Source organism: Anopheles coluzzii, chromosome X (genome assembly GCF_943734685.1).
Source record: "Anopheles coluzzii chromosome X, AcolN3, whole genome shotgun sequence".
In the NCBI taxonomy this organism is placed as follows: Eukaryota; Metazoa; Arthropoda; class Insecta; order Diptera; family Culicidae; genus Anopheles; species Anopheles coluzzii.
In genome coordinates this window covers 5,830,075-5,857,445 of record NC_064669.1, presented here as the reverse complement: position 1 = coordinate 5,857,445, position 27,371 = coordinate 5,830,075, and the positions used below count along the sequence as shown (strand labels likewise).

The 27,371-nt window shown below is 52.9% G+C and overlaps 3 protein-coding genes across 5 annotated transcripts in view; 2 read left to right on the top strand and 1 right to left on the bottom strand.

The window, feature by feature from the left end:
• Window positions 1–27,371, bottom strand: part of LOC120961686 (uncharacterized) — a 395,308-nt gene that overhangs the window by 313,948 nt on the left and 53,989 nt on the right. The window lies entirely within an intron of this gene.
• On the top strand, window positions 640–10,073 carry LOC120948485 (protein virilizer). Its single transcript, XM_040364867.2, has 4 exons — window positions 640–1,074; window positions 1,902–7,006; window positions 7,102–7,946; window positions 8,793–10,073. Exons 1-4 carry the CDS (start codon window positions 1,015–1,017, stop codon window positions 9,467–9,469), a joined length of 6,687 nt encoding a protein of 2,228 aa, XP_040220801.2. The 5' UTR covers window positions 640–1,014; the 3' UTR covers window positions 9,470–10,073.
• The window catches only part of LOC120948455 (low-density lipoprotein receptor-related protein 2), a 52,054-nt gene continuing 40,258 nt past the window's right edge, over window positions 15,576–27,371 (top strand). Inside the window, exon 1 of one of the 3 annotated variants that reach the window (XM_040364827.2) lies at window positions 15,576–15,785. The gene's annotated coding sequence lies outside the window, so the exon portion shown is untranslated. Of the gene's footprint in view, window positions 15,829–27,371 lie in introns of all 3 variants that reach the window. The other 2 variants (XM_049606169.1, XM_040364836.2) reach the window with 2 other exon arrangements.

Below are 27,371 nucleotides of genomic sequence, written 5' to 3'. Positions count from 1 at the left end.
TGCAGCAGAAGGTAAAGAAGGAGGTAAATTTGAAAAAAAAAAAAAAAAAAAAAAAAATATATATATATATATATATATATATATATATATATATATATATATATATATATATATATATATATATATATATATATATATATATATATATATATATATATATATATATATATATATATATATATATATATATATATATATATATATATATATATATATATTTCTAGCTTATTTCAATGCACCACAAGGAAAATAGTTTTATACAATGAACCATTACGATAACCTTTTTTTATTGAGTAAAATGTTTCCTTTGAGTTTCACAACACACTCAAATTAAAATTCACCACATGCTTTATGGCGCAACGGTCATTTCAAATGATGATTAGGACAAGCGCTTCGGAAAATTTACCCGTTTTTCCGGCAACCCTCCCGCGAAAATAAAGAATGAGGAAGCAATGAGGAAAACGTTGCAACCTAAATCTATCATTATACTCACGACACATAACCGTGCAGCTACCAGTTTGAACTGAAATGTGGTGAATATCTCTCCATTTCACCAAACACGTTTGACACGCCTGCGCCCCTGACAGCTCTCCTGTCAAAAAGCGGCCAACTGACAGCGCTCCGGGCCCCGTCCCCGCGGTCTCTCCTCGCAGACACAAGAAGCTCGATGACGCTGATATCAGCAAACTTGCCAGCCGCCATCATTCTTTTCCTGGCTGTCTGCAACGCGCGTCCTACTGTCCGCGAACGAAGCTCGCCGCAACCAAAAAAAAAAGGCTGCAAATCGTGCAAAGGTTGTGTGTTATTTTGTGCGAAGTGAGCGTGTAGCGGGTGTGTGTGTGGCAAGTTGCACGGGCGACCGCGTCGTCATTGGATGGCCTGAGTTCGGCTGCAGCAGGAACCCGCTGCAACACGGACCCGTGTGCCAGGTGGACCACCCACAGCGGACAGCAGGAAGGTGTACCCGGTTGTGCGGTGTAAGGGCGGCCAGCCCCCCCCCCCCCCCCAGAAACGATGGATTCCGAACTGCCGGAGTTGCTGTTTTTCGACACATTTTCTCATGACACGTACGAGGTAAGCGGTTTGTGGTGGTGCATTTTGTGTGTGTGTTGCTTTTTGTTGGTTTATTCCCTCCTCCCCCACACGCCGAGACGATCCGCGGCCTGTGAGCGTGGGTTAGCGATGGGATGTTGTGATGCGGGTGTACCTCCAGGGTTGCGGTACGGCAGCATTAAACTCCCCGGAAGGTGTCAGTTGATAGGCAAAAGGGCGATTTTCCCCCTGCATATAGTGCCCGCCGGTCCATCGCTACGTCCATCAGCATCAACCGGCTTCACTCAACCAAACACCCGATCAACCATGAACTGCGCGGCAGCGTTTGCAAGGGAACAGGGCCATAAAACTCGCGGCATAAAATGGCCGTCTCCGGGACGCGGTGGCGTCATCTTTCAAGCATCCCCCACCTCCACTGGCTTGCCGACAACTCGGATCCCCCCCCCCCCCCCCCCCCCTGGAAGCAGCAAGCTTCATCCCCCGGTGCCGAAGAGAAGGCCCCGCGAGATTCGATGCACACAAAGCGCGCCCAAAGAACGACGATCGAAAGCGTATCCGGCAAGAGGAGGAGACCGGTCGTAAAAAATGTTCAACGCAAACGCAGCAATAAAACCTCATCCACAGGCGCTGCCAAAGCCCCCATTGGGCGGGTTGGGGTTTTTTTTTTAAATTGTGTGCCAACCGTCGGCACAGCTCTCGCTCGAAAATCCTTTGCCGCGTTGCCACGATTCTTTCTAAAATGATGTGTTTTTCTCTCTCTCTCTCTCTCTCTCTCTCTCTCTCTCTTCCCTGTCTTTTCCGCTTTGTTCCCCTTTTTTGGCAATTAAAAACCAACCCAAACCTCGCAGCAAAATCTCGATCTGGTACAGTTCCCGAAGCCGGTCTACATCACGGAGGTGCGGATCATCCCGCTCGGCGCCCGCGTCCATGCGGACTTCCCGGGCGGCGTCCGGCTGGGCGCCACCAACCCGTCCAACTTCCACATCCAGCTGTACGTGAACGATCTCGGCAAGCCGGGCGCCCCGATCTTCGAGAGCCTGGGCGAGCTGGAGTACAACCAGAACAATTGCATTCATCTGCAGTGCGGCGGCGGCGGTTCGGGAGCGGTAGGCACGGGCCCGGGCACGGAGGAGTTTGTGCGCCGCATCCCGACCGACGGGCTGGTGCTGAAGGGCTGGTACACGACGATGACGCTCGCGGTGTACGGCATCCTGACGACGAACATCGCCGAGCCGATCGTGTCGCCGAGGGAAACGACGCCCCAGCCGGCCGAGCAGCTGCTGGTCGGGCCGGACCACCACCATCATCTGCTGCACCACCACCACCACCATCACCATCACCATCTGCACCATGGCGGGGGGATAGCGGAGCCGTCGTGCGGGCCGGGCGGCGATTGGATACAGGAGCCGCCGCTGCCCGGGCTGGTGGCGGCCGCCGAGACGGTGTTCGTGCAGAAGGAGTACCCGGAGGACGACAGCGAGGACGCACCGAAGGATCCGCGGCCGTACGCGCGCCGGGCGGCGGCAGCGGCCGCCGCCACCTCCTCCAGTATCGCGACCGCGCACCCACTGCCAGCCAGCGCAGCCAGCCCGCCGGAACCGATCTACGAGCCGCTCGAGGCGGGCAAGATACTGCCCGGGGAGTGCGAGCCGCCCCCGCTCGCAGACAAGCGCACCAAGGGTGCAGGGCCGCCGTACGCGTATGAGCGGTCGCCCCGGGCCCGTCGCCACAGCAGCCGGGAAGAGTTTTCCTCCCGCTCGCCGAGCCTGTGTAAGGACTACGGGCCGATGCCGGGCAGCGGGAGTAGCGGTGTCGGTGGGGGCGGGGGAGCCAGTGCCGCTGCGAGCAAGCAGCGTGACCAGTGGTCGCGCAGCCCGGACTACATCGAGCCGCCGTCGCAACAGCAGCAGCAGCAGGTCGGCCCGCCTGCCCACCCTCCACTGCCACCACCGACACCGTCGTCGTCATCGGGAGGGCATCGATCGTCGCGGCGGCTGCGCAGCGGCTCGTACGAGCGCCCGCGCCGCGAACCATCGTTCGAGCGGCTGGAGAAGGAGGAGCGGCGGCCACGGCCCCGCTCGCCGATCGGATCGCCGCGGCGGCCCCGCTCGCCCGACCGTAATGAATCGTCGCTGGAGGAGGAGGACGAGCCGGAGGAGCTGGTGGACGACGTGGAGGACGTGGAGGACGATCTGGACGAGGAGATGGAGCTGGACGGCGGTTACCACCGGTCGAACGGAGCGAAGTACGCCGGGAGCAGCCGCAAGCGCCGCAGCATGCTGATGATGATGGAGCCGGCGATCGAGAGTGGTCGACCGCAGCAGCAGCAGCAGCAGCCACCGCTGCCACCACTGCCCGTCCACCCGTCCGCTTCCGCGAAGCATCACTCGTCGGCGGCGTCCAGTCGCAGCTCGTCCCACCACCATCACCAGCGCGACCATCACTATCAGCATGGGCATTCGCACGCGCACCACGGCGGCCAGCATCAGCAGCACGGTTCGTCCCATCACCACCACCACCACCATCAGCACCATCAGCAGCAACAACAGCAACAACAGCAACAGCACGTGCCGGAGCGTGTCGTCTCGCCGCCCCCGCTAGTGTGCGATGCCGTCTCCGTCTCGGTGACGCCGGTCGCCTCCCCGACCACCATGCTGCCGGCGGGTGCTGCCACCGTCCCAGCGGCAACCCTGCCCGACGAGGATGCCGCCTCCGTGCCGGACCAGTTCGAGCCGATCCTGAGCGACGAGGAGATACCGGAGGACTTTGACTACGATCTGGAGAGCGCAACCGGTGGTGGCGGTGGAGCGGGAGCCCCCGCCCCAACCAGCGGATCGTCCGGTCCGGCCGCGTACGAAAATCTAGACGAGCCGCCCGCCAAACAGTTCGACCCGTTCGGGGCCACGCTCGAGCGGTACGTGCCGGCGGGAGCGGACCCGGTGCGGCTGCTCGGCCCCGGCGAACAGAAGCTGCTCCGTCAGCTCGAGCAGCTGCTCGGGCAGGAGCGGTACGGGCGGGCGGCGACCGGGGCGTTCGAGCGCGAGCCGGCCGAATGGAAGGAGCGCTTCGTCGACTACGCGGAGCAGCTGGTGCACCTGCTCGGGCAGCTGCTGGCGAAGGATGACGCGCGGGACGCCTGCCAGCAGCAGCTGGACCGCTGGATCCAGACCGGCTGGCCGGGCGTGACCGACCGGCTGGTGAACTGCATCTGCGTCGGGCTGGACTTCGAGCGGGCGATGGTGCAGCCGCAGCCGGCGTTCAAGCTGCGCCACATGAAGAGCGGCATCCGGCTGGCCGAGTTTCTCGGCCCGCACGAACCATTCATCGCGCTGCTGCTGCGGCGGGCCCGGCCGGACGAGTTCAACCTGTTCGACCGGCTGCTCGGCCTGTACTCCCAGCCGCACATGGCGCTCTCGATCAAGCTGATGATCATTCGCACGATCTACGCGTGTCTGGATACGCGCACCGCCGTCCACTACTTCCTGTCGCCGTCGTACAACGGGTACCAGATACTGCTCGACCTGCTGCAGGAGAACCCGTCGACGCGCATCAGCTTCGCGCTGAAGTCGCTGCTGCGCAAGATCTCGCTGTACGAAAACCTGGAGCTGATACACGCGACCGTGGAGGAGCTGTACGTGCGCGCGGTCGAGGAGGGTGGCGAACCGCAACAGCAGCAGGGAGGCGCGAAGCGCACCGACCAGGAGCTGATGGAGCTGCTGCGCAGCTCGCTGACCGAGCTGACGAGCGCGATCTCGCTGCACGAGGTGTCGCTCGCGCAGCCGAAACGCTTCCTGCCGGTGTCGGCCAAGTTCGAGATACACAAGGACATCGCGTCGTCGCTGAACGTGAGCCGCACGGTGGTGCAGTTCTTCAAGATCCACCGGCTGGTGGAGTCGCTGGTGCTGCTGCTCGATCTGCCCGGCACGCCGCCGGCCCTGTGCGAGCTGATCTACAACCTGCTCGCCTGCCTGCTCAAGAGCGTGCCGAAGCTGCGCTACCTGGTGGACAGCCTGCCGTACACGAACCTGCTGCTGCGGTGGCTGTTCCAGCGGCTGCCGGCCAGTGCCGGCGGGGAGCAGTCGCCGGGCGGCCGCAGTGCACCGACCGTCGACGAGGTGCAGGTATCGGAGCTGTCCCGCCCGCAGCTGCTGGGCGTGGAGCTGGTGTACAAGGTGCAGACGATCTACCATCTGGACGCGATCGCGAACGCGAGCACCGGCAGCGTCGCCCCATCGAACGATCAGCTGGAGGAGCAGCGGGACCGGCTGGTGGACGGGCTGCACGCCCTGTACGAGCTGTCCTGCGGGCCCGGGCGCCGCTTCGTCGTGGAGGTGCTCTCGATGGACGACAATCTGGCGGTGCTGCTGGAGCTGCTCGAGCGCGAGCAGCGCACGGTGGCGAAGGAGAGCGTCGGGGGGACGAATGCGGCCGCCACCAAGCATCGCTCGCCGATCGTCGGCTACTGTGTCGATCTGGTGGACTGTACCGTGCGGCACGGCGAAGCCGTCGGCTATCTGGCCCAGCACGGGCCGGCACTGCTCGCCCTCGCCAAGCAGCACGAGCAGTTCGAGCCGGGCGTCAGCGCGACCCTGCAGGAGCTGGCCGTCTACCTCAAGCCGCTCGAGCTGCACGATCTGTTCGCGTACGTCGACATCGGGCCGCTGGTGGAGCTGATGCGCCGCAGCCTCGAGTACGTGACCGCCTTCCCGGGCGACCTCATCACCGCGCTGCGGCTGGTCCGGCTGCTCGGCATACCGCCGTACGACGACTACGAGCAGCCGGGCGGGCACGCCGAGTTCAAATACAAGTACACGCTGCTCCAGTTCTACTCGGCGGACGGGCAGGCGCTGCTGCTCGCCATCCTCGACAAGCTGACGCACCACTTCGACCAGCCGGCCATCCACACGTCCAGCCTGGCGAGCCAGCAGGGCGTGCTGCTCACCCAGCTGCTCTGCCCGCTCGTCTACATCCTGCGCAAGCTCGTCACCTACCTGATCGAGTGCCGGAACACGGAGTTCCGCGACCTGACGCTGATCGAGCCGCTGCTCCGCACCTACACGCTGATGCAGTGCGTCCCGTCGGTCGCCGCGGCCGGGCCCGACGCACGCCAGGTGCAGCGCGAAACGGTGCGCATACTGCTCGCGTACACGCAGCCGACGCCGCCCGAAGGGCTCGACACGAACAACGTCCATCGCAGCCTGTGGACGCAGATGGTGGGCGAGCTGGTGCGGTTCACGCTCGCCGGCCCGAACTACTTCCTGCCCGGGCTGCTGGTGCTGTCCGAGCTGCTGCCCCTGCCGCTGCCCATCCACTGCCGGCAGCCGCTCGCCCCGCCCGAGCTCAGCCGGCTGATTCAGGAGCGGCAGCTCTGGTCGGCCCATCTGCACCCGCAAAGCCCCTCGATCGGCGAGCTGATCCAAACGCTCTGCACCTCCAGCTACACGCCGATGCTGGCCGTGCTGAGCCGCGTCTGTCTGCAGCTGTCCGATCTTGCCCCGAACATGACGCTGCTCGTCTCGAAGTCGCTCGCCGACCTGATCGTGCAGGAGCCGCTGCTCCCCGGCGGGCTGGCAAGCACGAGCCACGCCCGGCTGGTCAGCTTCCTCGCCACGCTCGTCTGCCACGCGTCGGTCAAAATCTCCGTACTGTCGATCCTGCCCGGCCGCATCATGGACATGCTGATGGGCGTGCTGCTCAACCCGGGCCAGACGCCGGCCCACCAGCAGACGCAGCAGCACATCTACCTCACCTTCCAGAGCCTGTTCGACGCGGAGATAGCGCTCATGTTTGGCGACACGATCGATCCGGCCCTGCAGCTCGCCTGCTCGCTGCCCCCGAAGGACATCATCGAGGCGTTCTGTGGCGCGTGCGCCACCAACGTGACCGGCGCCGAGATCGGGCTCGGCGTCCTGATGGCCGCCCTGCGCACCATGCTGCTGCTCACCGAGCACGAGTAAGGCGTGGCATTGCTTCTTTTTTTTTTTTTCTTACTCTCCACCCGCCGGCAAACCATGTGACATTTTTCTTCATTTTCTACCCCCTTTTCAGCACCACCTTCGTGACGCTGATGGCGAACCTGATGCGCAAGCGGGACGGCTGGTGTGCGGTGATGCACAAGTTTTGGCGCAAGGCCCGGGATGGTCCCGACGCGTACCGGGCGCTGTTTGTGCTGCTGAGCGACTTCTGGCGGTCGCTGGCCGCGTACGAAACGGACGGCTGCGTCAATCTGCCCAAGCGCACGGTCAAGCTGCCGCTCGACCAGCTCGGCATGCTGATGCCGCTGTGCGACAGTGAGGAGGATGCGCTGCTCGCCCAAATGCTACCGTTTGTGGACGAGCTGCTCGACCTGTACGGGGGTGGTGAGGCGAAGGAGCAACCGATGCAGTTGGACAGTGGAGCGGCTGCCGAACCACCCAAGCCCGGTACGGACAGCCTGAAGGACAATTTGAGCTTCCTGCGCACTCAGATCGAGCTGGCAGTGGCGGCGGCGGCGGCGACAGCAACAACGGAAGCGGCCAAAAGCGCCCCCATCGACTGGAGTGCGGTCACGGTTGATCCGCTGCCCCAGGCGGAGGGCATCGTCACGCAGTACGGCTCCCGCAGCGTCTACCTGCTCAGCGAGGACTGCGACGATCAGCTGAAGGCGACGGACTGGCTCGGCTTTACGCCCTGCGACGACGATCTCGAGCGCGAGCAGATCCCGTGCGACCTGCAGGACCTCGCGAAGGTGTGCCTGTCCGGTGACACGAACCTGACCGCCGACTGCAAGCGCCTGCTGCACCTGTCCGCGTCGCCCCATTCGAACCGGGACCGGCTGACGACTGCGCCCTGCTTCCGCACGCGGCGCGTCGAGGTGGAACCGAGCACGGGACGGCCGGAGAAGAAGATATTTGGTAAGATGTTTCATTTTTATTCGTTTTTTAGTCGTTGCCCCGTTTACAGTGGAACTCCTTTATAACGAGCAAATGTTAAATGCCCTTCACAAGGGCATACCGTTCTTAACGAGCAAAATTCTCGTATAACGAGCAGATTTAGGTTTCATCTATCTGAACATCAATCAGAGACTTTTACAGGGTTTCCCACGATTTATTGGTCAGTTCCCATAATTGTTTGGGCCCGTCTCACGATATATACATCGTGTCCAATAGATTATTGGTTCGTTCCCATAATTTATTGGTATCGTCCGATTGGATATCAATACAATTGAACCAAAAAATTCTGGGAATCGGACAAAACATCGTGGGAACGCACCAAAAAAATATGGGAACCAACCAATAAACCGTGGGAAACCTTGTATTAAAATCATAGAGTTGGTGGACTAGGTTAAATACCCTGCTCATAGAAGTTGTTCGTTATTTTGTTGTATTTGATGGTAAAAATGGTTGTGATTACGAAGATAAAATTATATTCCAATTGCTGTGTGTTAAAACATTCATAAATGTATCTTCCCGACACGTTAAATCTGTTAAAGCACATCTGTACTTATACAAATGTGCAGCACTATTAGTATATTTATCCTATATATCTTTATACCAGCACACTTGCGGTTGATTCTAGAGGAATTATTTCATTTTTCGTACAAATTTCATACATCGAAAAGAGCCTCCTGCATAACGAGCGAGTCACTGGAACGGATTGACCTCTTTTTGCGGGGATCCACTGTATTTCTGCTGTGTTTGTTGCCGTTGTTTGCACTGAAACTAATTTCTCCCCCCGCTTCTTTTTCTCTATTTTTGTAGCAACACCATTGCGCGGGCGTGGATTTTCGCGCACACCCACCACCCGTGGGGATCTGTTCCGGTCCCGCCCGCCCAACACGTCCCGTCCGCCCTCGCTGCATGTGGACGATTTCCTGGCGCTCGAAACGTGCGGCGCCCAGCCGACCGGACCGACCGGCTACAACAAGCTGTCGCGCGACATCATCACGATCCGCGGCACGAACCGGAGCCGCGGGCGCAACTTCCCCGACCGCGGTGCCCGATCGGGCGGCGCTGGTGGCGGGGGCGGTGGAGGCGGTGGCTCCGTCGGGGGTGGCAGCGGTGGATCCGGCAGCGGCGGGGGCCACTGGCAGAGTGCCGCCGGGGGCAGTGGCGGTGGTAACGGGGGCGGTGGGGGAGGCGGTGGCAGCGGCAGCGGTGGCAATGGCGGCGGCTCCGGCTGGTCGTCCGGTTCGTCCCAGATGCACGATGGCGGCGTGGGGGGTGGCGTCGGCGGTGGAAGCGGCCCCGGCAGCGGTAAGCACTTCGGGCACGGGTTGTCTAGTGGCGGCGGGGGCAGTGTCGGTGGTGGTGGCGGCGGTGCTGGCAGCAGTGGCCACTATCGCGATCCGCCCAGCCACTTTGGCGGCTCGCAGCGACCACGCTCCGGCCGGGGCTTCAACCGATACAGTGGCCGGATCTATACGCGTCAGATCTAGGGCGGGGGCAGCAGCGTTTTGCGTTCCTGAGCAAAAAATAAGGTCGGGCAAAGCAGTTTGCTGCGGCTTGGTAGAGTAGCGTCGTGGTTCGGTCTCGCTGTTTGCTAGGGGAGCAGAGTGCGAGAGAGAGAGAGAGAGAGAGTATTATGCCTTTATTATTTCATGATCCGGAATCGGAATTTACCCAACTTATTATTATTATTATGTTTTGTCATCGTAAAATGAACCTTACTTTCTGATGTTTATGTACGCTGCTCGACCCCTACCCCTAGACCGTCGCACTGAGTGGAGCAGTCCAGTTTAGACTTAAGGCAAATCGTGTTTTACGCGATGGTAGGATACAAACTTTTAGCTTTTAAACACCTGATGGATATAGGGTCCTAAAATCCTTCACCCGCGTGATTTTCGCCCTCCCTTTTTGCCCCTGCGCCAATTGGCAACACACGGGCAACAAGCAGGCGGGATGAAGGATTTTACGGACGCTTCCGACACTTGGAGAACCAGTACACTGTGGCCTGAAAATACTAGAAAATTTAACAATGCGCTCATAGAATTGTATGTGCTGATGTATGTGTAATGTACCTAAGGGTGTATGCTAATCTTATTTGCATGTTCTTATTATTAAATTGCCCTCCGAAATATGCTCCGAAAACTATGCCACTGCGCTTTGCGAACTGCGCAGTTCGTGTCAAGCTTACTGCAACTAACACGAACCGATACCGGCTTATAGGGGTTTTATTTTCGGGGGTTTTCCTGGCTATGGGACACTTTCTTGACTCTTGCGGGAAACGAACTTTATGTGATGGTAGTTGGACTCTATTGCAACATTGGTAAGATCTATTGGATTTGTCCAAAAACGGTGCCATAGAGTCATATAAAGTTCACGTCCCAGAAGAAAGAGCCAAGAAAGTGTCCCACCGATATGAGGACCCCCCCAAAAAAAAACCCTGTAACAATGTGCTGCGACGCTTTTCAGGACAGGAAAGTTTGTAACGTACCGTAGCTGTGTTGATCCAGATGTATAATAATTTAATCCACGCACGTAAAAGCACGTGTTGTGGGGACTAAATTATTATTGTATTAATAAATGAAATGAAATGAAATGAAATTATAAACACTGTTCCGAATGGCGTTTACCAATAATTGTAGGTACGCACAACAAATTAGAGCTTTCCTGGGACTCTGTTTTGAGATTCGTCGCAGGGCAAAAGTACCTAAACCTCCTTTGCCGATCTTCCTCCGCTGGCTTTGTATCTTCCCTCACTAACCTGCATTTCAAACTCGTAACATTAATAAACCCGAGGTAAGGATTTCCGAAAACGCACACCATGGACAGGGGGATAATATTAACAAACACGGTGCGAACAGTATCGTCCTGCCCAGGACCAGGCTTTCCAAAACCCAACTAAACCTACAGGTATTGGTTTCCACCAAATGTGTTTCTCCATCCTATATCCTACATTTGCAGCAAAACGCTTCGTACTACTCTCCTGCCCTGCTATTCCCTGCTATTATTCTGATCGAATATGTGCAGGCTCGAGTTTTGAGGTACAGGCAGGTAGCAGTAGATCATTAGACAGACCGTTAACACGGTGCCTACTATTAAGTTTTCTTAGATTTTAAGCGATTGAACTGGGTCAGACATTCGTGTCTCGCTCGATTGATTGTGGCGAATATTGAGACAGGATAGGACATGTGTGTTGCCAGTGGCTTCTGGCTTGTGGGCAGGACTTGGGCTAAGCACGATGCACGGTTAGGAGGGGGCTACTGAAAGATAGTCGTTGCGTATACGCTACGTCCGTAATATTGTTTCATCATGTTTGCTCTGGAACAAAACAGTATTCCGTTGTCTAAAGATGCCATTTCAAGTTTTTTTTTTACAAACTCTTCGCTCTATCTACGTCTCAATTTGCCTATCCATCCGACTCAACAATGCTGAATAAGGTACAGAACAGAATATCGTTACAAGATATGAGGAATATTGATCATCGTATGTATTATTCTAGCTAGTTGTAGTGTTTGATTTTACACCATGCATTGCTAGGGCCCAGTAGCATGTGAAAATAGCTTTTTTAAAAACTATGCTTTTGCAACCACTGTTTTCAAATATCCTTAACATCCATTGAATCCACTTTCCTAGAAGCAAAACTAATATCCGAATTGTACAACCTCGAGTTGGGATATTGTAGTATATAAGACGGATCGTGTGTGCAATTCTAGATAAGTCTTTAGCGTTAAACAATGGATGGATAGGGCCCTAGTCCTTCGCTCTTGTTTCTCATTGAATCCGTCGTACAGTGTATGTCCAACAATGACACTGTTAGAGATCCTCTGCAATAAGAATGCGTTGATTGAGCTAAACATCATGCACGATAGGAAAGATCGGGCAGGTCGGACATAGGCTTTCGGAAAACAAAACTGCAGAACTGTGATGCACTGTAGGCCACATACCCTAGAAGTCTATTTTGACGTTATGTCCCTGGAACTTGAAGGTTAGCGCACTTGAAAGATCTCATGGTTCTTGTATTTTCTTTTCCTCATTTCTTTGCTCTTCAACGTAGCACGAGACAACTCATTGCGGCTTTCTGATAGCAATTTCCCAGTAGTTTGAGGCCACATGGATACACATTTAGTTTTTAACGAGTTGAAAGTTGAACACAGGCATGTGTTTACTTCCAGTAACATGTGAAGAAACATTTGAAAGAGCTATCCATTTCCAAACATGTTATAAAAATATCCCTATCCATCCATTAAAAATCGCAGGATGATGTTAACACCATATTTTTCCGACCGAATTGTACAGCCTCGAGTCGGGATGCTACAGTAGATAAGGCGGATCGTGTGCACGATTCTAGATAAGTCTTTAGTATTAAATAATGGATGGATAGGGCCCTAGTCCTTCGCTCTCGCTTCTCATTGAATCCATCGTGCAGTGTATGTCCAACAATGACACTGTTGGAGATCTCTTTTCAGTGGAAATGCGTTGAGCAGCTATACATCATGCATGATTAGGAGAGATCGAGCAGGTTGGACGTAGGCTTTCGAAAAACACAATTGCAGGACCTCAGCGCAATTTTGACACAATCTTCAAAATCCCTAATGAATCCATAGTAACGGAATCGCAAGATTTCATATGCTCACATGAATCTTTTCTAGCGCGATACTTATATTTCCTGTATTCCTAATTATTTCAAAAGCTCCAGCCTTGTTAGCGTGGTTATATTTGAAAGGAATTGAATCTGAGGCAATTTAGCAGATGTTGCTTGCGTGGTCTTGCTCCAAATTACCCTATCCACCAACAGGAACAACAACAAGAACAAACAACGTACAAAATTTTCTGACAGAATTGTACAGCCTGATGTCGGAACTAGTAGATAAGGCGGACCGTGTGCACGATTCTAGATAAGTCTTTAGCATTAAACAATGGATGGATAGGGCCCTAGTCCTTCGCTTTCGCTTCTCATTGAATCCGTCGTGCAGTGTATGCCCTACAATGACACTGTTGGAGATCCCTCTGCAGTGGGAATGCGTTGAGCTATACATCATGCATGATTAGGAGAGATCGAGCAGGTTGGACGTAGGCTTTCGGAAACAACAATTGCAGGACCTCAGCACAATCTAGACACAGTGTTCAAAATCCCTAATGAATCCATAGTAACGGAATCGCAAGATTTCATACGCTCACATTAGTCGTTTCTAGCGCGATACTTATATTTCTCGTATTTCCCATTATTTCAAAAGCTCCAGCCTCGTTTGCATAGTTATATTTGAAAGGAATTGAATCTGAGGCATGGTCTTACTCCAAATTTCCCTTCGGATAAAGGATCCGATGAAGAAACTAATATCCCCATAAAAATTGTACAGCCTGATGTCGGATAAGACAGATGTTGTTCACGATTCTAGATATGTCAGTTGTGTTAAACTACGAATGGATAGATGGCCTTACTCTCGCTACATCAATGCCTCCGCCGTGCATCGTTGCGTTGCGCTCAACTGCTAGATAACTTGAGCTGCACACTATGTCGCCTCACGCCCAATCGAAGAGGAGCACTGCTCGATCAGTTGTTACTTACTACATCTATTGAATTGTGACGGTTGCGTTCTGATTAATTTTGCCAGGAAAATACAGATGACTTTATTTAACGTTTCGGAACCGTGTTCCACCATCATTTTGCACCACATCTAATATTTAAGAACACACCATAACCGATGCCTGAGATGAGCGTTTCGTGTGCCCACGAGTGGAATGGCACGAAATTTCCACGTGGAGCGTTCTGTGCTATGTCCACATGGCACCAAACGATAATGGGGTGGGCATACTCTCGCAGTTTTGCCGTTTATGACAACGAAACTACATCGCCAATCGCAAGGGTCTTGCGCAAGAGCGACCAACAGGTTCCTACACGCAGCATGGGGTGGTCTGAATGATAATATTTAAAAGAAAACGGCACCGAATCGCGGTAGTAGCAGTAAGAAGCGTACACAATATCTACAACCATTTTTTTTCTCCCTTTTTATATGAATGTATTTGTAATAAAAATGAATGGTAAAAAAAAAAACCACGGTAAACTATTCCCAATGGATGCATTCTGTGAGTGCCACACTGCGTAAAACATACTTAGGTGGCTGATTAATGGCTGATTTACAGTGAGCGCCGGCAATCGAGGGACGGTGCCCCCGGTCTACCGCTGTGTGCCCCGTGCGTCCAGAGGACACGCTTTGTTAGGGAAGGTGCGTAAAGCAGTACCATCATCATCGCCATCGCTCCCGGTCCCGCGCGCATCGTCTTCACGCGCAAGCACGGGTGTCATCAGTGACAAGCCGCGTGTTGTCGTCGTACCGTTGATTGAATAATGTGGGCTGCCTGAAAGCTGTCGCTGATTCAATTACTCGCCCCCTTTCCCTTACAGCCAAAAGAAGATCACTCCACCACCGGCGTATGAGCTTCTCTGTCGCGTTAGCTGCACTGTATTTCTTTCTAGAAGGTCTCTGGCAGGGGTGGGCGAAGCGGATAGTGTTCTGAGGGCGGGCTGCTGGTGCTTGCTCGGTGGCCCCCGTGCTCCAGCCAGTACGAAATTAATCGGACGAGATTTATTGCGCAGGTTTGTTTGACAGCTTTGGTTGGCAGTGATTCCGGTGGCGGCACGGGTAAGTGCGAGTGTGCGCCCGGTGGCGTGTCGCCTCGTACACAGAGTTGTAATTGGTGAGTAAAACAAAACCAAAACATCACATCCGAATCTTCAATTCTGTACGGGGCTTATCAATCGTCCTGCGCCGACTGTGTGCATGAGTGACGGCGTTCTTGCTGTGGGTTGTGGAGGGTTCTCACGACTACCCCCTGGCAGATCAAACAATAAATCAAACACGCCGCACACAAAAACTTAGCGTAGCGAACACGGATGCGATAAAACAGCGAATGAAAAAGTGTAGACACGGCTGCAATATCACACAGACACTCACAGGCGATCCAGTAAGTAGAATTAGCTTGGCAGAAAAGTTGAATCAACCACTAGAGAGCTTCCCGGCACAGTTAATAATTTGCGGGCACTCACGCTGCCGTCGTCGTCGCCTGCCGCTTTTACGTGTGTCTCGTTGGTCCGGAATGGGTTTCACCGCGACGGTGCACTGGAGAAAAGCAATCCATCGGGTGTGTGTTTGTGTGCGCTGGTAATGAATGTAGTGTGCAAAATTACATTATTACCGTGTGTCGCACAACCGTTTTTTCCCTCCGCGGCGCAGCCACAGTGTACAAACACAAACACACACTCACGGTCACTCTCGGATCTGCCTTCTCGATGTGTGCGCTGCATCACCTTTTTGCTTTTCTTTCCTCTTCTGTCCAGCTTATATCGTACCCCATCCGTACCTTCCGCTTGTCGTTGTTGTTTTTGTTCGAGTGCTCACTCGCAACGGTGTGAGTTCCTCGTTGCCGTGTGTGCCCAATCCGCTGCTCCTGCTTTCCTTGCTGCTGTCTCTCAAACCGCCGGATGATGCTGCTGCTGCGATTGTCCAATGCAGCCTCCTCATCCCTCCCGCTCTCCCCTTCCCTTTCGCGCGCCTCCCATGTGGGGACCTGGGGATTGCCGGACGCACCATTCGCGCATCGGCTCTCCCCGTGCGCACCAGTTGCTTCTGAGACGCTTGCGCATACGGTCGCGCCCGTTCCCGCCCGGACTAGAACGGTGTACGGCCCTGCCCAACGCTCCGACCCACCCAAAACCATCTCACCCTCTTCTTCCCCATTCGGGTCCTAGCTTCACTGTTGACGGTGGTGTTGCGTGTGGTGTTGTGTTGTGTGCAGCAAACAAGCAAAGAAGTGTGTTCCACTACTATATCTTTCTAGCGGTGTGTGTGTGTGTGTAAGTGTGCGCCCGTGTGTGCGATTTTTTGAGTGTGTGGGTGTTTGAGGGATGTGTCGCGGCGTGTAATTGCAATTGGATGCGCGGGGTTGTGCTTGCTTTCTCCAAAGCTTTCCAGAACTCAATGCGTGCGTACCTGGATGGCCCGTTTTTTTTTGTTACTTCTTCCAAAACACAACCCCAAATGAAAGAAAACAAAAACGCTCGAAACACGCTCAAACGAAACACTTTTTGCCCTTTGTGGAGTTCGCGTCTTGCAAAGGGGCCCCGATCTGTGGGTGCGTTTTTTTTAGGATAACTTACAACAGGAACGAAATTTTGGATGATCTCCGTATGTCCGTGTGCGTGCCGCTGCCTGTGCCCACAGAACTCGACCATCAACTAAACTTACCTGTCCGAACTCGAAGAACCTGTTGGCTGCTGAGTTCCCTTTTGCCAGTAGGCCTCAACCACAACGTGGATCGGCAGCCTGCACCAGTTGAGTAGGACACGAACCCCCAGCCATACGACACGCCACACACGGGGTAAGTGCTATCACCGACGGTTCGAACTAGCCGCACTAGTTCTTCCTCATCGCCGGCCGGGCTCTCATCCATTTCCCGAAACTCGCGCGCTACTCATTCGGACACATTCATTCGCTCTAATCCCCGGCTGGTTTGGGGCCGGCGTGCAACGGCGTGGCTGGCAGCAGCGGTGATCGTGTTAAGGCCATCGCCACAATCTCCCGCAATCAGATCTTCCACCCCGGCTCTCACTCTCGCACTCTCTAACTCGTCGGTCAGCCCTCGGTTCTGTTGCCACTGATGGCGCGGCACTGCCACACCACTACTCTACCTGCGTTTATCTTTTATCTGTGTCCGTTCCATCGCGTGTCCTCCTTTTGCGTGACCCCACGCATCTCCAGTCCCACCCCCTTCCCCTCCCTGTCCCTTGTACTTGTCCCACCAGTTCTGTTCCCTCTCACGTGATCATCGATGCCGAAGGGAAGGGTTTCGTGTGGCCCAAACTTCCCTCACCTTCCCCTTGCCCACTTCTGGTTTGCTGGCCGTTGACGTTGGGGGTTTTCGTTCTACTTTCTGCCGTCGATTCGTGCGACTGCCACTAGTCGTATTCTATATTTCTCTTTCTTTCTTTCTCTCTCTCTCTCTCTCTCTCTCTCTCTTTCTCTCTCTCTCACACACACACACATACATTACACATCTCTTTGCTTACGGGCAACGGGTTTTTGGAGTTTCATTTTCAACGCTTCCCTCCTGCTTTCGGAGTACGTTTCTGCAGCCAGAGCACGTCTCCGCCAGGGTCTTTGGCTGTGTTTGTCTTGTCTTTCTTTCGCCATCGTCTCTGAAGGGTGGGATGGAGGGGGGGGGGGGGAGGCGGGAGGGAGGACCCAACAGAAACGTCGACGATCGTGACACATTGCGATGCGCGAACCTCTTCTTTGCCTTCCATCTTTGAAAGCAAGCCAGAAACACGTCACTTTGCTGTTTTCTAAGCGTTCTCTATCCGGTTCGAACTTCTAGAGAACATCTCCTGACCGAATGTACCAAAGTTCCTAAAAAGTAAGTGGCTGAATCTGCACAGCGCGCCAGTGAAGCGCTTGCCCAAGATTACCTTCTACCCTGGCCACTAGGGAGCAGCAAAAACAATTGTGTTGAAGAAGGAAGATTCGGTTTTGTTTTTTATATCCTCGTGGCTGGTGCGGTTGACCCTTCTACGCCCACAAATATGTGGTCCTTCCGCAAAAAAATAAAAAAAATAAAGCATAGCGCCTGACTGCCGGCAGTAGTGTGCTGGTGCGTTACCGAAGCGCTACGGGCGTTATACCTTTGCCATCCGCAATTACACTGGCCCCATGGTCTTGTGATTCGGGGACAAGAGAAGGGGTGTTGCTGCGAAGGGGAAAAAAAGAGTGCGCGGGTTCAAAAAACCTAGCGCGGCCCGGAGTCGCTCGCACGGCTCCGCAATGGCCAACGTGACATGGAAAATAAGAAAGTTCCTGCGGCGCTACGCGTCACGCTCCGTAGGCAAATTGTGTAGCTACATCTACTACCGACGTTTGTTTTTTTTACTTCTGCTCCCTTGTGAGTGTGTGTGTTGCATATGAGCGGTTTTTTGTGTTGTTGTTTCAGACCTCTCAAACGATCGAAAAGTATCCGGCGTCAGCGTTGGTCGTCGGCGTTCGAAGATGGACCGATTGTTTTCGTACCGGCATTAGCGGGACGGAATGAAACAATTGTCTTTCGCTTTCGGGTTCGATTTTCGGTTTCGGGGATCTTCCGCTGCCACAGCCACGCGCAGACCTGTGGAGGGGGGGGGGGGGGAGGGTGCGGACGTGCCGTGGAGGGTGCGATGAAGGTTCGAATGAAGTTTTCGCTTCATTAGCATACCGGTGGCAAACAGTTAATAAGCATATCGTCATGGACGCCTGTCTCATCATCCCAACCCCGTTCTCCTTCCACAGTCTCGCGGACCACCAACCGGCCTTCCCGAAGCTCGGAAGACTTGCGGCGTCGGTATCGTTCGAACCGATTCCGGAAGCACCAATCGAGCGACATGAACACTTCCCGCTCTCTAGCACTAAGCAGCAAACGGTGGGGGAAAGATCAAAAAAATTACTTCGATGCGTCTTTGTCTTCTTGCAAAACCATAATCGGCACAGCTCGCATCGATCTGGCCAGACGTGGCGAACGGCAAAGATGTGTGTCGAGCCGCTTTTTTTTTTTATTTTTCCACCGTCGCCGATCGAGAGCGGCACGATTGATTGCGTTTAGAGCGCACGCGGGGGACACATCTTCCTCCTAACCTTATTACCGAGGTCTAAGGTTATTGTTTTAAGTGTTTTTTTTCTCCTACTTTTGGTGTTGTTCTTCCGTGCTTTTCCAGCATACTAAGCACGAAACGGCCACACAAAAACGCGTCACCCTCGTTTCGCGCGGAAGATGAATACGATAATATTTATATGAATAAGCGCTCCGTCAGCGGGGTAAGCAAACTAAACAACAACAAACTTAAGCAAACAAATAATAATGCCACCATTGTCAGCGGGTTTTTTGTTGTTGTTGTACTGTAGGCAACAAGAGCAGCGAGCACTCGACCCCTTTGGTGGTGGTTGGGTGTTTGTGGGGGGGAAGACGTCGCAGCGCAGCGGACAGACGAATCGCGATAAATGCAAACAATAACATAATGCCCGATTTAAAGGCACCAGCGTTCGTTTCTGTGTGTCTGTGAGGGGTTTAGTTAGAGATCTGTGGCGGTAGAGAGACGCTTTAAGCTGTACAAATTCAAATCTGCGACGGTAAAACGCTTCTGGTACAAGGGAGAGCCATTTATTGTGAGGCCTCCCCTTCTGTCCGCTCCGTACAAGCTGTTTTGCAGGGGTTTTGCTACGGCACATGTCTGTCTGATTTCATATTTCTGGTTTTGCTAATTGCAAAACAAAAAAAAAAACAGCAAATATCTATAAGACTGAACAGATCAGGTACTTCAATCGACTACGCACTTACGCATTTGTCGAGTAGAATTAGGAAGCAGAAAGCAGGAAAAACTACCACTGGACGTTGCCAGAAACTGGGCCATATATTGGGGAGAAATTAACGACGGCTTCCTGGAGGACAAACATTAACAGATGACGGTAACAAGGTATCGGGAACTAAAACAGATACCTGAAACAGTAGAGACGTGACTAGGTGGAGACATATGAAAATAAGAACATACGTCCTATGTTACGTATCTATGTCCAACCATGGGACGTATCTATGTCCAACCATGGGACATAGATCGTTGCAGACAACGGATCTTAAACGGACATATTGGCTGGTATGATTGAATCAGTTCGTTAAAGTAATATTAAGGTACAGGCTTAACATATAATACAACAAACATGTTGTAATATCATTGATCGTAAATGAAAACGATACAGTCACATAGGGTTTAGCCAGGCCTTTGAGATTGATGTTTACCCCATCATTAGAATCTGTCTTCACCGGAGCCAGTGCGGCTGGATGGTGCGAATGGCGATTGTCTGTTCTGCTAATGCTGTCTGCTGCTAATGAGCAGGAATACAACTGCCACAGAGCAGTGAAATCAATGTTGGCCCTGGAGAGCAATAGCTCTTTCTGCCCTTTGCATCTGTTTGTTCTTCTTTAAATCCTTAGATTTGTAGAATGGCTTTCAATCATGAATTCCTGATGAATCATGATGTGGGCAAATAATGACTGCATTACATTGCACTACAAGTAGATTTTTTTAGTTTTCACAATATATAGACACGTAATATGATTAAGTCATTCCAAATTCAACTATAATCAAAATGATGCTCCACAAACCTCAAACTTGATGTACAGACCGATATTATTTACTTCAGTTTCGTGGATATCAAGTATTAGTTTTATCCATGCAGTGTACTGTAGCCTACATTGCTTCTCTTAATAGGTGATAGTAAATAAATTATTTGATACTAAATATGATGTATCATACATTGGATGAAGATCTGTCACGTGAAGGCTATGCGCAATATTCTTATACAGCAGGCCTTTTAGTGTTGCTCTATTAACGAAGGCATTAACAATATTGGTTACGAGTCAATAAGTATTCGAAACCCCCCGAGGGAAAAGTCCATGAAGAACTACGACCATGAAAAGTGACGTTCTACGTGAAATTGAGTGGCAGGATTGGAACTCCTGTACCACAGTACACAGGACAACTTCGCAACAGACGCACCTGTAACCTAGGGCAAGGCCAGCGAAGGCCTTCGAAAGGGGCCGAACACTTATGCATGGGGACGGGGAAAATTACACTTACCCAGCACGGTCCAGCTAGGTCAGGGACAGAAATAAAGATCGCCAATATATGCACTAGTATGCAACAGGAAGACAAAAGAACTAAATGCTTGCCACCATCTTGCAATACGTGTGAGAACCCCTGTATGCGAAGCTCTCGCACACGGAATGTATCCCCCTCCGGCGGTCTAATTCGCAATCCGCGGGGAAAGGGAAACGGGAAATCGGGGAACGAAGGTAACAAAAAAAAACACACTCATCAAGCGATTGGGAATAACGAAATAGTAAGCCTAAAAGACCGAACGCCGAAAAAGGTGCGGGAAATAGTCGCTCGATACCGCAGGTCGCGAAAAAGCCGGCGCACAGCCATATCAACCATAGGACAACTTGGAATTGTTGAACCACACACACACACACACACACACGGAAAGACATTAAAACCACATCTTAAAGAAACCGCGGGCGCGCGAACAAATAGATGACACTGGCTTAAACACACACTAACAACACGTGCAAAAATAAAACGAAAAGAAAAGGAAGAATCGCCCATTCCACGGGGAACATTGGTGGATGTTGTGTGCGTATGAATTCGAGCGCGCGCGCGTGTGTGTGTGTGTCGGATTCTTCTTCTTATTGTTACCTGGGGGATCTTTTGGAGGAAGAGACGGGGGGGAAGGGGGGGGGGGGGGTAGGAGCGAGACGAAGTGGTGGAGTAATATCCCAAACGGGGCGGCAAAAGAGAGTTACACTGCTCACGGAGTCGTGGCAGAGCATCATCATCATCATCATGCCGATGATGATGATGATGAAGCTGAAGTTGACGAGCGGCTGAGGCGAAGATGAACCACCTCAGCATCCACATCTCGTTGTATGCCCCACCCCCGTGCAACGCGTCCTCTTTCTTCTCGCCATAAATCCGTACTCCGTGCTGTGTGAGAAGGCGGAGGCGAACGATGGGAGGCGCACGCACGCACGGACGGTGGTGGTTGGCGGGCCGTTGGGTGTCAGCGAGAGGTCATTCCAGAAAGTCAATCCCGTCAATTGATGGTGGACGGTTTGGTTTCGGCCCGCGCGAACGAGATGGAGAGCCGGCGGGAAGAAGGCGAAGCAACTCCAATTAACAGATTTTCGCTGGGCGACGCACAAGCGGAAGTGCGGCTGAAAGCGTACTCTGCAAGCCGTCCACTGCCTGTTGGTTGGTGGTGACGGTGATGGTGACAACTTCGAACCAAGGCCTCACAAGCCAATCCAAGTGCACCGGGGAGGAGAAAAGGAAGGGAAGAGGAGAAGAGTGCTGCGTACGAGTTAGCAGACGTAATGATGGGTTTGCTCGCGTGTGCTCACTGGAAGGGTAATATTGTCGTGCCGTCGTAAAGACCTCGCAGTACCAGCAAACCCCCACGGCACACGGTGTGTGCTCCATTCATCTCCGTGCTACGAGCCGGGACTCCGGGCGGCATTGTTGAATGAGCTGCCTGCCGCACGGGAACGGGGGTAATCGTGGAGCGTCGTTGCGATCGGAAGTAGAGCTCTGGAGGACGTCTCGAGCTGGCGCTGAGCGAAACAGCCAAAACCTCAACTGCAACCACTGGCTTGGTGCTTTGGTTTCGTTTGGCTTTGTACTCCACCCAAAAGCCTGAAGTCGCTGGAGAAAGATCTCGAACGCCCATAGACACGACACGATGTTCATCCATGTTCATCGTTCAAAATCGATAAAACGAAAAACGATACCCACTCCAATACGCTGGAGATGTGAACGAAAATGAAACACGGAAGACGGCGAAGATGCGAAAGAGAAAGCCTCCCTCCCTCCTCTGCCCCCCCCCCCCCCCCCCCCCCCCCGATGGCTTTTCCCTGGGTCTAAACGAGCATGTGATTGCTCTGCTCGGGAAGCGCCGAAGAAGTTGCACCGCGGCGTTGAACGGTATTGCAAAGTTTGACGAAATTCCAGGGTTTAGGTTTTCGAGTATTGTGAGATTTGACACCGATTGTTTGATGATCTTTTAGCTAGCGAAGATCTTTCCACGATGTGTGTGTGTGTACGTGTGCCCGTCTAGCTCACTGGCAGCTAGGCGAACGAACGCAACACGAACTAGTTTCATCGTAGTGGAGTGGCGCGCTGGGAGATCTTAGATGGTATGAGACGTTGGTTGGACCTCATGGAAAGATGTCTCGAAGTAGTAGAAGTAATAGTAGTAGTAGTGACGTGTAGGTTACGGCGAGCGAAAAGAAAAGAAAAACCAACCCCCCCTCCCCTCTCCACCAACCAGGGCCGGAATAGGAGATCAAAACAGGACTTCCAAAGATCAACGACCATAGATGGCCATAGCGAGGCAGCCAGCAGGCTTTGCTTTCCTCTTTCTCTTCGCTAGTGTGCGCGCCGCGTGTTGTACACCACACAACACCTACTTCGGTTAGGAGGAGGTAGATGGGGCAAAAGAGGAGACGCTTGCCCAAAGGGAAAGGGCCCTTCGGGCGTTAGACGCTAGCGTGTGTGGCTATTACACTGCCTTTCGCCGGGCTGTTTGCTTCTCGCACTCTGCTTCTCTCTCTCTCTCTCTCTCTGTTCGTGTGTTTGTTTCCTATATTTCTTGCATGGAGTTCAGGTTTGAGGTTCCCCATACCCGACGTGTACAGTCTCTCTCTCTCTCTATATTTCTCCTTTGGTATGCGTTTCTGGTCATGGAATACGCGTGTAAACAGAGCTGATGAGCTGGTCGCTGTTGTCGGGCTACATTTCTCTTTCTCTTCCGGACATTCGCGGACTCCACGCGTTGAGCCTACCCTTGAAAAAGCGTTGAACTTCAGCTGTCAGGCAGGCGAATGTGGAGCGATGCGGAATGGAAGGGAGCTAGTGTCCTGCGACGCAGTAGCTCCCCCTGTGTAGCTCGAAACACACTCCCGATGTATTGACGTTCACAGATCTTCATTGAAGATCTCTCGAGATTCGGTGGAGTCACCTCTAGGAACTCAGGATAAGCGATGAACGTCGTAGTTTCTAACGCTCAAACTCGGTTTCTCTCTTACTCTTTATCTGTCTCTCTTTCTCTCTGTCTCTTTCTTATCCGAACATACTAGAAGTCAGAATTCCCATTTCTGAGGTTCTAATGGGGAGATGGGGGGGGGGGGGGGGGGTGTAAAAACCCCAAAACAGGGCCCAGGGACCCGTTCGAGCTTTTTTTCTCTCTTCTCCATCAGCTGGGGGGAATTCCTGCGTATCTAATCTCGCTTTTTTGTTGTTATTGATGCTATTGTTGTAATGTAGCTGAAAGATCACCTTTGCCATTTGTCGCACATTTGCTTGAAGGTCGTGTCGGCCAGCAGTGTATGTGTGGCGCTATTTCACAACCAGCTGCAAGCCCTGCAATGCAACCTGCAAATTACTTGCTTCGCACATGCACAAACAGAGCGGCACGAGGGGAGCAGTGCCAGTGCGTCCAAGTCGTCCCCATCGTCATCTTCGCGCACTCTCTGGGTGGCTGGGGCCCGACCGACCGTAAGGGGCTCGCGGATCACTTCATCCGGTTATTTGCGCCCGAGCGCGACTCCGGGCCCCCGGTGGCATTACTAATACAATTAATTTCCGAGATGTTGCTGCTGCTGCTGCTGCTGCTGCTGCTGTTGGTGGTGGTGCTCATTTAAATGCGCAACCCGTCGGCATCCCGTCCGCTCAGGGTGATCGTGACCGTGTGTGAGCGCGCGCAAAGTCCTCGCACAGTCGCCATCCCAAAACCGGCCGTTCCGTGCCGTTTAGACCGTGCCGGAACCGGTTTAGGCGATGATGATGGTGCATCATCATCATCATCATCATCATCTTCCTCACAAAACATCGCAAACCCCACCGAACCCAACGTGCGATGTGTGTGTGTGTATATGTCTGTGTGTGTGTGTGGTTTTAAGAGAAAACAGCAAAAGGGTTCGAAGATGGCGCAAAACCGGACCAGAACCGTCCTGACCGTCGCTAGCCGATTCCGTCGTGATTCCTAGCATCTTCAAGGTCACCATCACCAGCCGAGATATGGAGATGGCTCTCGCGCGCGTATGTGTGTGTGTGTTTGTGTGCTACCTGTTGCGCGTGCGCGAGGTCACCCGGGCGGGAATTGCAACTACCTGTTCCAGCGTGCGTTGGCCAGCGGCCAGCCGGAAGCGGATGCGCCTCGATGGTCCTGTCGCGCCCGTGTGAAGCGCGCATCTCCGCGTAAAGCGATCTCCGGCAGCCATTGCGTCAGCCGGCGATGTTTCGTAACCCCAAGCGCTCATCTCGATCGAGCCGAACGAGACGCGATCCGTTTCGATTGTCCGTGGTTGTGCGCGCGGATCGCACGATAAGCGAGGCAAACGACGAACTTTCCCATGTGCACGCGCGCGTTGCGTGTTGCGCGAAGCAACTTTTTTTCGTTTTCGCGATGTAATTAGCGTTTGCCGCGGTTCCGGGAGTGCGATCGGTTCCTTGGGTACCGAAACATGCACGTGCGCGCACCAAACGCGCGCATTCCGCGGTGCCTGTATCGCGCGGTGGGGCGTGGGAATGGCCTGCGCGAAATCGAGCGAAAATTGGCCATTCGGCTGAGCCATTTCCGCAAGCGGGTTTCATGCTGTTGCCGCCAGCTTTGGGGACACAGCTTGAAGCTTCGCAGAGCATCGAACGGCGGCACACGAAACTGCTGCAACAGCAGCAGCAGCAGCAGCAGCACCTTCTCCGCTGTAACGGATGCAAAACCCCGTTTAGCGGTAAACAAAGACCGGCGCAGTCGGCACAAACCCCGCAAAAATGGTAAAAACAAGCAGCGACCGGGCGCTTCCGGCAACATCTCTTCTCTCCTTCGGTGCGCCAGAAGGTCAACCGGCAAATTTCTGCTGATGCCTTCTGGCCCCACCAAGAAGGTGCCGCGTGAAAGTGGGCAGCGAAGTTCTTGGACGGGTGGTCTTCTTTCGCATTTTTTGTTGTTGTTGGTTTTTTTTTTGTTGGAAAAAGCGAAAGCGGGAAACGTTCCACGGAAACGGTGGCGGTGGCTGTTTACATAACCGCCGAGTTTTGGTTTTTGGACCCAAACAACCAAACAACAAACAACTATTGCCCACCCAGAACTACACTGAGTCATGGCGTGTGTGTGTGTGTGTGTGTGTTTCTCGCTGCTTGGCATGTACCATCCCTTGCCCAATTCCCGGCACAACGAGTGGGTAAAGGTGAACGCTAGCTTGCGGTAGTGGCTCACCGAGTGGCGGACTGTTGCAAGATGGGAGGAAGGAGTGGCTGCATTGCCAAACGGTTCTCTCGGATCGTGCTGGCATTTGCAGTCGCTTCTTTGTGCCTCGTGACCTATGGGAATTGAGCACCTTGCTGCATTCTTGTTGCTCAGTCAAACTCCCAAAACCTCAGGGCCTACCTAGTCTATAGAGCAGAGCTGTCAAACACGCGTGGCTCGTTACTACAGGTGGTTTTGGGATAGGTTCTAGATTCCGTTCGAATGTTGCATTCCACTCTATTTCCCTGTCTAAAAACATGGATGCGAATTAATGGTGAACCATGGCAAAGTTATGCCTGTATTAGGTCTTTCAATAAGTTCTGGTGGGTTTTTTGATAGCCTAAAATGAACCTTTATTACGACCATGTGGTAATTTATGACACCTTTGTAATTGCAGAACTTCTGGTGAGCCATATAATGCTCCAACGACCACAATAATGAGTAATCGAAAGGATCAATGTCTAGGCTTTACAGCGGTGGGAAGATGAATCTTCCTATTTCAGCTTTTCGTAATGCTATTTCACTGATGCCCTAAGAGCGATTGCCCACAAGCCAACTAATGAACGTTCATCGTCTTGTAACTTGGGCATCGCTGGTCCACAGTCATTCCCAATGCTTTTAATCGATGGTAAATGTCTTGCTGAGATACCTTAAGCGTCTCTGAAAGTACTTGATGTTTTTTTGTTGTTGTGCAGGATTTCCATCGAGCCATCAAAATCAAATTTTAAGGACTCCTACGAAATGTTCTTCGTCGTCCAAAATACAATTGTCAGTTTTAAACCGTGTAAAGCACTGAACTGAAACAGCCAGAGAATGAACACCACAAAAATACGATGACTTTCGGTAGCCGTTTTCTTCCAATAGCTGTTTGGTGCGTAAGCTACCGTGTTTGCATGCTTATGATCAACAATGTTGTATCTACAATAGCAAGATGGCTATCAATGCAAAAGCCTAACGATGACTGCTTTAAAATGGCACTGGGTTGCCATTACTGCTACCAAAGTAAAATAAATTATTGACGACGCCTGGTCTGAAATCACACGAACTCATTGTCAGTCCCTAATAGACATATGGGTAATTGGGATTGTATCACGAATCATCTAGCATTCGGTGCAGCTAATGATGCAATTGTGAAACATGTTGCAAAGACTTTGAGATGTCTTTCAGTGCAATCGTGCAATGTAGCCTGCCTTTAGTGCTATTTTAATGAGCTAGAATGTCTAGCACGGTGCAGACGTCGACACACCAGAAAACCCATTCTTACCGGTGATACATCAAGCAAGCACAAGACGAGACGCTCCGGGCTGGTCGTTCGTTGTGTCGTCCGTCTGCTGGGCGAGAACTGGTTCCTAATCGGCCGTCCCGCGTGTCTGTGGCTATTGAGCCTAACCGGACCCAGCACCTGGCAGCAGAGGTCAAGTGCGCTTAATTGCGCTTTCACTTCTGGATTCTCGCCTTCGCGGGGACTGGCAGCAGAGGGGTCAGGGCGAAATCTCAGTTAGTCTGGTTGGTCCGGTGC